At 37.0% G+C, this 10,656-nt stretch overlaps 1 protein-coding gene across 1 annotated transcript; it reads right to left on the bottom strand.

The window, feature by feature from the left end:
- Positions 1-3,203: 3,203 nt before the first annotated feature.
- LOC112030238 (disease resistance protein RPV1-like) lies at positions 3,204-10,177 on the bottom strand (the record flags this gene model as incomplete). The annotated part of the gene is made up of 6 exons (XM_024062926.2): positions 9,921-10,177; positions 9,626-9,833; positions 8,996-9,520; positions 7,621-8,719; positions 7,216-7,500; positions 3,204-7,100 (listed from the first exon to the last, which is right to left on the bottom strand). Coding segments are annotated over exons 3-6 (5,793 nt in total), but the record flags the coding sequence as incomplete, so codon positions are not given.
- Positions 10,178-10,656: the final 479 nt, after the last annotated feature.

Genomic DNA, 10,656 nt, shown 5'->3' with positions numbered 1-10,656 from the left:
TCACCGTGCTTCTTTTTTTGACGCTTTTTCAAAAGTGGCACAGAAAGTTGTAGTACGAAATTTCTCTTTTTTATTATTTTATTTTTATTAGCCACTATAAACTGCTTTTTATATTTTCTTCTTAATAATAACAAAATTCTTTTCACATTGCTTTTTCAACAGGTGCATACCGTATGATGTTGGAAATTTCCCAAGAAACTTTGGCTGTTTTGGTAGAGAAGTTTGAAAAAAATTGTTTGTAATTTTTTGAAATATGAATATGTTAAAAGGTGTGTGAAAATATGTGTAATATTGTTTAAAATGTGAAAATGTGATTTAAGATGATAAACCAAACAGGCTTTGCAGAGTTTCAAAGAAGTTAAAGGGTCTGTTTGGTTGTAGTTGTTTAAACAACAAAATATATATTTTCACAATATTTTTTCACCCACACATATTTTTACAACATCTAAACAATATTACCAAACAAGCTAGAGTCATTATATGAGTCAACTTTAGAGCATTCACATCAGCTCATCTAAATTTGTTGTCTATTTTACACGAAAAAACCTCATCTTTCTATTTTACACTACCACTTTTACAAAACACCCACATCAGATCATTTATTTTACAACATATTTCAATAAAATATTCACTCTACACCATTTTTTTATTATTTTTGTCAACCAACTCTCCACATATATACGCGCTTCTCTCTCTCTCTTCTGTACAGATCAACTCTCTCTCTCTCTCTCTTTCTCTCTTTTCTTCTTTCTCTCATTTCTTCTCTCTTTTCTTCCTTCTCTCACCGGACGATTCATTCCTTCTCTCACCGGCGATCGTCTCGTTCCGTCCTTCACCGGCGACCGTCTCGTTCCGTCCCTCACCGGCGATCGTCTCGTTCCATCTCTCACCGGCCGATCCAGATCGCTCCACGCTCCGATCAAGCGATACCCACGAGCTCCGGCGACCCAAAACCTTTGTTCACCCAAATGGTAAAGCTCCAGTAATGAACGACAAAGAGAAGGGCCTAAACTTAGAATCGGTTTAATTAGCACAAAGTTTAACAAATACAAATTAGCCAGATACAACTTTTCCCCACAACATTTACCCATATGAGTTATGACACCTATTCAATGCCCCCACCATTTGTGTAACAATCGAGTTATCATCATCTTTTGCTAGTCACCATGAATTTACGCTTTGTCCTCATTTTTGAACACACGGGATGTGTTCAGTAAGAGCATTCACATCAGCTCATTTATAAGTGTGTATAATAAAAAAAATGCTCAAATTTACACATTTTGGATCAAAAACAGCCCACATCAGTCCGGTTATACTCGTGTAAAATCTTCTAAAATTATTCCCGAGCTACAGTACCCGTGTAAATTTACACGGGTACTGTAGCTCATGTATTTAATTTTTTAATGATTTTTTCTCTCTCCTCTCTAACGGAATCTCATCTCCTTCCTCTCTTCCCCAACCCTTACAGCATCCAGCGCGCCAAATCAACCGAAAATTAACCCACACACAAGCACAGAAAGAAAGCTCAAATATTTATACAAATCTAGACAGTAAAAGTCCCATAAATCTAACGCAAACACAACTTTTGAAGGCAACCCATTCGAGCTAAACCAAATCCAAAAAGACCCACAAAAACATTCCACTCAAATTACAAATACATTGAAACTAATACCAAATGCAACACAATAAGAACAAAGGTGCAGACACACACACACATGGGTCCTCGGATTGGTTGCTGGAGCTCGTGGGTCGGCCGGTGAAGCATGGAGCGTGGATCGGCCGGTGAAGAAAGGATCTGGGTCGCCGGAGCTCGTAAAACTCGCTTGATCGGAGCTCGTGGGTAGGCCGGTGAAGCGTGGAGTATGGATCGGTGCTTGTGGAGGGTGGATCGGCCNGCCGGAGAACTTAGGGAATCTCAAAGGTCTCTATTATCTTGATTTGAGTGGAACAGTTGTAAAAGAGGTTTCTTCCTTAATTGATGGCTTGACGACCCTTAATTCATTGACTCTCAAAGATTGTAAGAATCTTGTGTCTTCCTAACACCACTTGTGGTTTTAAGTTTCATGGTGCTCTTGATCTTTCGACATGCTCAAGATTTAAAAACTTGCCGGAGAACCCATGGATGATTGAAGGTCTAGGGATGCTTGATTTGAGCAAAACAGCTATAGAAGAGATGTCTTTATCAATTGGATGTTTGACTAACCTTACTGCATTGACTCTAAGATATTGCATAAATCTTGTGCACCTTCCTAGCACCATTTGTCGTTTGAAGTTGCTTAAGTCTCTTGATCTTTTTGGATGCTTAAAATTTGACAACTTGCCAGAGATTGTAGGAAATATGGGAGGTTTGGAGTTGCTTAATTTGTGTTGGACAGCCGTAAAAGAAGTTCCTTCTTCAATTGTTCTCTTAAAAAATCTCAAACTGCTTCATATCCATGGATGGAAGTTATCTGAATTTTATTCCCAGCCAGCAAGTCCTGAGTCAATGGAACCATTATGGATTTCATTATCTTACTTGCCAACAAGTCCTACCATGGAAAGAATATTATTGCCTTCATTTATATATTCTTCCCTGCAAACAAGTCCAGTTCCGGTGGGCTTATCATTGCCTTCTTTATCAGGTCTACAATCTTTAACCGATTTGAATCTTAGTCACTGCGATCTTTGGTCAATCCCAATGACATTGGTTGGTTGTCCTCTTTAGAATTCTTAGATCTAAGTGGAAATAATTTTTTTTCCCTTTCTAAAAGCATGTTTCAACTCTCTAATCTTCGAAAACTCTATTTGGAGGGTTGCAAGAATCTTCAATCATTGGAAAATGTTCCGTCAACGATTGATTCTGTAATTGCAGACGATTGTACCTCACTGGAGAGATTGCCAGAACTGCAATTTTATCTTTTTAGGTCAGATCGCACCTATTTGCAATTCCTGTTTTTCAACTGCTTCAAATGGTTGACAATAACATGCTTCAGGGCGTTAATAACATGCTTCAGGTCGGTCTCTCTCTCCCTCTTTCTCTCTGTCTCTCTCTTCAAGTTCTAAACATTATGCTTTATATATTTCAGGGACAAAGTGGTACACTACCAAAGAAGTTAAAAATTATTATTCCAGGAAGTGAAATTCCGAAATGTTTTAACCATGAATGTATGGGTCAAGAATTGTTTTTTATTTTATTTTATTAATGAGACTTAATTAACTCTATACAACCCTTTGAGATTCCCTAGGTTCTCCGGCAAGTTGTCAAAATTTGAGCACCCACAAAGATTAAGACGTTGAAGCGAACTCAAGCTACAAATGGTGCTAGGAAGACACACAAGATTCTTACAATCTTTGAGAGTCAATGAATTAAGGGTCGTCAAGCCTTCAATTGAGGAAGAAACCTCTTTTACAGTTGTTCCACTCAAATCAAGATAATAGAGACCTTTGAGATTCCCTAGGTTCTCCGGCAAGTTGTCAAAATTTGAGCACCCACAAAGATTAAGACGTTGAAGCGAACTCAAGCTACAAATGGTGCTAGGAAGACACACAAGATTCTTACAATCTTTGAGAGTCAATGAATTAAGGGTCGTCAAGCCTTCAATTGAGGAAGAAACCTCTTTTACAGCTGTTCCACTCAAATCAAGATAATAGAGACCTTTGAGATTCCCTAGGTTCTCCGGCAAGTTGTCAAAATTTGAGCACCTACAAAGATTAAGACGTTGAAGCGAACTCAAGCTACAAATGGTGCTAGGAAGACACACAAGATTCTTACAATCTTTGAGAGTCAATGAATTAAGGGTCGTCAAGCCTTCAATTGATGAAGAAACCTCTTTTATAGCTGTTCCACTCAAATCAAGATAATAGAGGCCTTTGAGATTCCCTAGGTTCTTCGACAAGTTGTCAAAATTTGAGCACCCACAAAGATCAAGACGATGAAGCGAACTCAAGCTACAAATGGTGCTAGGAAGACACACAAGATTCTTACAATCTTTGAGAGTCAATGAATTAAGGGTCGTCAAGCCTTCAATTGATAAAGAAACCTCTTTTATAGCTGTTCCACTCAAATCAAGATAATAGAGGCCTTTGAGATTCCCTAGGTTCTCCGACAAGTTGTCAAAATTTGAGCACCCACAAAGATCAAGGCGATGAAGCGAACTCAAACTACAAATGGAGCTAGGAAGACACACAAGATTCTTACAATCTCTGAGAGTCAATGAAATAAGGGCCGTCAAGCCTTCAATTGATGAAGGAAACTCTTTTATAGCTGTTCCACTCAAATCAAAATTATACAGACCTTTGAGATTCCCTAGGTTCTCCGGCAAGTTATCAAAATTTGAGCACCCACAAAGATTAAGACATCGAAGCGAACTCAAGCTACAAATGGTGCTAGGAAGACACACAAGATTCTTACAATCTCTGAGGGTCAATGAAATAAGGGCCGTCAAGCCTTCAATTGATGAAGGAAACTCTTTTACAACTATTCCACTCAAATTAAGATTATAAAGACCTTTGAGATTCCCTAGGTTCTCCGGCAAGTTGTCAAAATTTGAGCACCCACAAAGATTAAGACGTTGAAGCGAACTCAAGCTACAAATAGTGCTAGGAAGACACACAAGATTCTTACAATCTCTGAGAGTCAATGAATTAAGGGTCGTCAAGCCTTCAATTGATGAAGAAAACTCTTTTACAGCTGTTCCACTCAAATCAAGATAATAGAGGCCTTTGAGATTCCCTAGGTTCTCCGGCAAGTTGTCAAAATTTGAGCACCCACAAAGATCAAGACGTTGAAGCGAACTCAAGCTACAAATGGTGCTAGGAAGACACACAAGATTCTTACAATCTCTGAGAGTCAATGAATTAAGGGCCGTCAAGCCTTCAATTGATGAAGAAAACTCTTTTACAGCTGTTCCACTCAAATCAAGATAATAGAGGCCTTTGAGATTCCCTAGGTTCTCCGGCAAGTTGTCAAAATTTGAGCACCCACAAAGATCAAGACTTAAGCTACAAATGGTGCTAGGAAGACACACAAGATTCTTACAATCTCTGAGAGTCAATGAATTAAGGGCCGTCAAGCCTTCAATTGATGAAGGAAACTCTTTTACAGCTGTTCCACTCAAATTAAGACCTTTGAGATTCCCTAGGTTCTCCGGCAAGTTGTCAAAATTTGAGCACCCACAAAGATCAAGACGTTGAAGCGAACTCAAGCTACAAATGGTGCTAGGAAGACACACAAGGTTCTTACAATCTTTGAGAGTCAATGAAATAAGGGCCGTCAAGCCTTCAATTGATGAAGGAAACTCTTTTACAGCTGTTCCACTCAAATCAAGATAATAGAGGCCTTTGAGACTCCCTAGGTTCTTCGGCAAGTTGTCAAAATTTGAGCACCCACAAAGATCAAGACGTTGAAGCGAACTAAAACTACAAATGGTGCTAGGAAAACACAAAAGATTCTTACAATCTCTGAGAGTCAATGAAATAAGGGCCGTCAAGCCTTCAATTGATGAAGGAAACTCTTTTACAGCTGTTCCACTCAAATCAAGAAAATAGAGGCCTTTGAGATTCCCTAGGTTCTCCGGCAAGTTGTCAAAATTTGAGCACCCACAAAGATTAAGACATTTAAGCGAACTCAAGCTACAGATGCTGCTAGGAAGACACACAAGATTCTTACAATCTTTGAGAGTCAATGAATTAAGGGTCGTCAAGCCATCAATTGATGAAGAAAACTCTTTTATAGCTGTTCCACTCAAATCAAGATCACAAAGACCTTTGAGATTCCCTAGGTTCTCCGGCAAGTTGGCAAAATTTGAGCACCCACAAAGATTAAGGCGTTGAAGCGAACTTAAGCTACAAACAGTGCTAGGAAGACACACAAGATTCTTACACTCTATGAGAGTCAATAAAGTAAGGGTCATCAAGCATTCAATTGATGAAGAAAACTCTTTTATAGCTGTTCCACTCAAATCAAGATGATAGAGACCTTTGAGATTCCCTAGGTTCTCCGGCAAGTTGTCAAAATTTGAGCACCCACAAAGATTAAGACGTTCAAGTGAATTCAAGCTACAAATGGTGCTTGGAAGACACACAAGATTCGTACAATCTTTGAGAGTCAATGAATTAAGGGCCGTCAAGCCTTCAATTGATGAAGGAAACTCTTTTATAGCTGTTTCACTCAAATCAAGATCATAAAGACCTTTAAGATTTCCTAGGTTCTCCGGCAAGTTTTCAAAATATAAGCACCCACAAAAATTAAGTCGTTGAAGCGAACTCAAGTTGCAAATGGTGCTAGGAAGACACACAAGATTCTTACAATCTTTGAGAATGAATGAATTAAGGGTCGTCAAACCTTCAATTGATGAAGAAAACTCTTTTATAGCTGTTCCCCTCAAATCAAGATCATAGAGACCTTTGAGATTCCCTAGGTTCTCCGGCAAGTTGTCAAAATTTGAGCACTCACAAAGATTAAGATGTTGAAGCGAACTCAGGCTACAAACGGTGCTAGGAAGACACACAAGATTCTTACAATCTTTGAGAATCAATGAATGAAGGGTCGTCAAGCCTTCAATTGATAAAGGAAACTCTTTTATAGTTGTTCCACTCAAATCAAGCTTTTTGAGACCTTTGAGATTCCCTAGGTTCTCTGGCAAGTTGTCAAAATTTGAACACCCACAAAGATCAAGATGTTCAAGCGAATTCAAGCTACAAATGGTGCTAGGAAGGCGCACAAGATTCTTATTAAATCTAAGAGACAATAAAGTAAGGGTTGCTAAACCTTCAATTGATGGAGGTAGCTCTTTTATAGCTGTTTTCGTCAAATCTAGCTTCTTGAGACCTTTGAGATTCCCTAGATTCTCTGGCAAGTTGTCAATATTTGGACACCAAGAAAGATCAAGACATTCTAGTGATTTCAATCTACAAATGGTGTTAGGAAGACACATAAGATTTTCACAAGAATTTAGATGAAGAAGAACAAGCTTTTTAAGAATTCCAACAGATGGGTGAAGCTCACGTAAATTTTTACAATATGAAAGCCTTAATTTCTCAAGATTTAGGACTCCAGTGAAGTCTGGGGATATAATCAGGCCCGATTCTGACAAGTCGATGAACTTCAACTTGTCAAAATTCTGTTTTAAGGAAAAAAAGAAGTTAATAAAGTATTCAAGTCAATGTGTTTCTTAGTGTCCGATTTATTGAAATTTAAATGCAAAGTTGTGAGGATACTGAATAACGCACAATTACCTTTTGTCCTATCCAAAGTTGTTCAATTTTGCTCTTTGGCAAACGAAGCATAACAAGCTCATCTAGTTGGAAAGTTGATGGTAGAGAATTTGAAGGATAATACCTCCAACAAAGAACTCTTAAAGAATTTGGAAGATGTTGAGGGTCATGGAAAATACCATCAATGCTAAGAAATTTAAGATTGTACATCTGCGAAAAGGCCCCAAGGCTCCAACATGTCTCTTTTATTTCTTCATCATCATCATAATTACGCAAAATATGCATGGCTTGAACTGCTTCTGCTCCCTAATAATCAAGAAGGAATTGGTAAATTGTGAAATATCTTATTAGCATAAATATTTAAATATCAAATTTGTAGAACAAGAAGGTAGGGAATGAGCTCAAATTCTCTAAATAACCTCTTACCTTATTTTTTTTCAACATATTTTCAATGTCCTCATAATTCCATAGTCTACTACGCTTCCCACAATCATTAGGGCATTCTTGACGAACTATGTTCTTACCCATTTCTTCCAGTAAATCATGCATCCACAATATATCATTATCATCAATTTTCAAGAGAGATTTATTAATGAGTTCCCGTAGTCCAATAATAGCGTAAAGGCCAAGACTATCCAATACGTCTACTATATGATCCTTCTCCTCATGATTAAAGAAGCATGCAATATGCAGGAATATTTCCTTCTCTAAGTAATGCAGTCCATCAAAACTTATTTGAAGTACATTGAGAACTTCTGTATTAGGATATTCTTTGACCCTCTCTAAAGCACTTCTCCATTCAATGGTACTTTTCCCAAACAAGAAGGAACCCAAAACCTCAAGAGCTAAAGGCAGACCCGCAGCATAGTTTAAAAATTCTTTCAACATCACTAAATACTCATTTGGGACATGATCTTTTTTAAAAGCTTTCGAGCAAAAAAGTTGAAAAGCATCTTTATTATTCAATCCTTTAACTTCATATATTTCATCTACTCCATGCGTTTTCAACACATGCACATCTCTTGTTGTTATGATAATTCTACTACCCGGACCAAACCAATCATGCTCCCCAGCTAACATTTGTAACTGGTCTGATTTATTTACGTCATCAAGAACAAGAAGAATCCTTCTATGACATAACTTATTCCTAATCTTGAGAACTCCATCATACTTATCTCTAATTTTCAAATTCGTTTCCTCCAAAATATTAGAAATAAGTTTCTGTTGTAGTCCAACTAAACCATGTTTTTCAGAATTTTCCCTAACATCCTCAATAAAACTAAAAGCTTCGAATTCTTCAGAAACCATATGATAAACAACTCTAGCAAGAGTTGTCTTACCCATTCCCCCCATTGCCCAAACCCCTATAAAGCGAACATCGTTTGACCCTATAGCTAAAAATGACTCCAATTCCACCATTGGAGAGTATAATCCTACCAGGTCCCTAGTAATGTAAGGGAAAGCATCATATTTCAAGTGAAGTGATATCCATCCCATGATGTCTTTGATGTCTTCTGTCTCATACCTGCAACCAAAAAGGTACAATATGCATTGACTTTGAACCACCAAGAGTTCACACAAAAAAAATAAATAAATAAATAAATAACATATATGATGTTCAATTCAGTTGAGTGAAACAAAAATATGTAAAGCAATCCACTCAGGAAAAAATTGAAAGAAGTAGAATGAAACATGTATGTAGATCTGCTTAAGGTTCCAAATAAAGTTATATTATTATATAAATGAAGTGGGTCATCTGAATATATCTAATATAAATAAATAAGTAGTCAAGTTTAATTACCTAGAATTCTTTAAATGACATCCAGCAAGATTGCCCACTTCTCTCAAAGCATCTCTCCATTTCTCCACCCTCTCTTTGTTCTCATTTTCTTCATGTTTAATAAATGCTTGCTCAAAAGTTCTCATTTGTTTCCGTATATCAGATGGATCCACATAGTGAAAAACAGGCAGAATAGTCATTCCCATCTCTTTCTTGCAGTGAATGATGTGTGCAAGTTCATCTAAGCACCAAGCTGAAGATGCATAATCTTTTGAGATAATGACGATAGCAAATCTCGACTCCTCTATTGCTTTCAACAGCTCTTGTGAGATGGGTTTTCCTCTGTCAAGGTTTTTATCGTCTTTAAAAGTGTGAATGCCTTTTCGTTTCAAAGCTTTATAAAGATGACCCACAAAATTGTAGCGGGTGTCCTCGCCTCTGAAACTGAGAAAGACGTCATAATTCCATCGGGCAGCAGCAGAAGAAGAACTTGGGAAAGATGACGAGTCCGTTTCCATGTCCACTAAAGCCATTAGAAAAATAGATCTGCATGCAAAATTTAAAAAAACCAAAAAACAAATAATAATCAATTAGAAATTTAGAACCGAAGAAAGATTAAAAAAGAAAATAAATTAGGGAAGAAGAAATTACTTGATCCCCAACCTGACTTGCGTAGTTTTGAAAATATGTAGAATCCAATCTGAAATTTGCAGACTGAGGACAGGATTTGGAGAGGACCTAGAAATTTGGAAGTGATGAAATGTCAGTGCTCCTTTTAGGAAATATTACAAGAAACTTCCACTGGTCTGTTTTATTATATTTTTCAGAGTACTTCCACTTTCTAGAAATTGCAGAGCTCCTGAGAGGAAACAAAGAACTATAGATGAGACTGAGAGAATCAAGAAGACAGAACAGGTGGATCTGAAATTAGGGAAGAAGAAATAACTTGATCCCCGACTTGACTTGCGTAGTTTTGAAAATGCGTCGAATCGGAGTGAGAAGAAATCCAATCTGAAATTTGCAAATGAAGTTTCTTTTTTTGTTATTTTATTTTTAATAGCTACTGTAATTCTTCGAGAGTTTCGAAGAAGTTAAGTGGTGGACCATAATGGTAGAGTCGTCGTATGAGTCAGCTCTACTGTACACTATAGCAAATTCACCCCGCGTGTTCAAAATGAGTACAACTCGATTGTTACAAAATTGGTGGGGGCATTGAATAAGTGTCATAAATGGTGTGTGGGGAAAAGCTGTCAAGTTTATCTCTGGCTAATTTGTATTTATTAAACTTTGTGCTAAACCGATTCTAAGTTTTGGCCCATCTTTTTGTCTTTTAATTACTGGAGCTATACTATTTGATTTCTGTTGTCAAGAAAACAGTGAAGACTGAAAATTTGAAGAAAACAAAACAAAGCAAAGCCAAAACGACATCGTGAACAGTAAGAAGAGGGTGACATCATTTTAATAAGGTGGTGGCGTGTTGCAAAAGAGAATTGAAGAAAAGGCTAAAAACGCTTACCCTATTAATTAAAGGAAAATACTAACAAGTACCCTTAGAATACTGGTTAATAATTCATTTAAAGAAAGTTTTTATGAAAAATAAAAAAAACGTAATTAATATTTTGACAATTTTTTTATTTTTCATAAAAATAATATCAAAACTTTCTTAAAATATATTATTAATA

The sequence above is a fragment of the Quercus suber genome, unplaced genomic scaffold (genome assembly GCF_002906115.3).
Source record: "Quercus suber isolate HL8 unplaced genomic scaffold, Cork oak 2.0 scaffold_6, whole genome shotgun sequence".
NCBI classification, from domain to species: domain Eukaryota; kingdom Viridiplantae; phylum Streptophyta; class Magnoliopsida; order Fagales; family Fagaceae; genus Quercus; species Quercus suber.
Note: the sequence above shows the minus strand (reverse complement) of the source record. Positions and strands in the feature narration are given on the sequence as shown.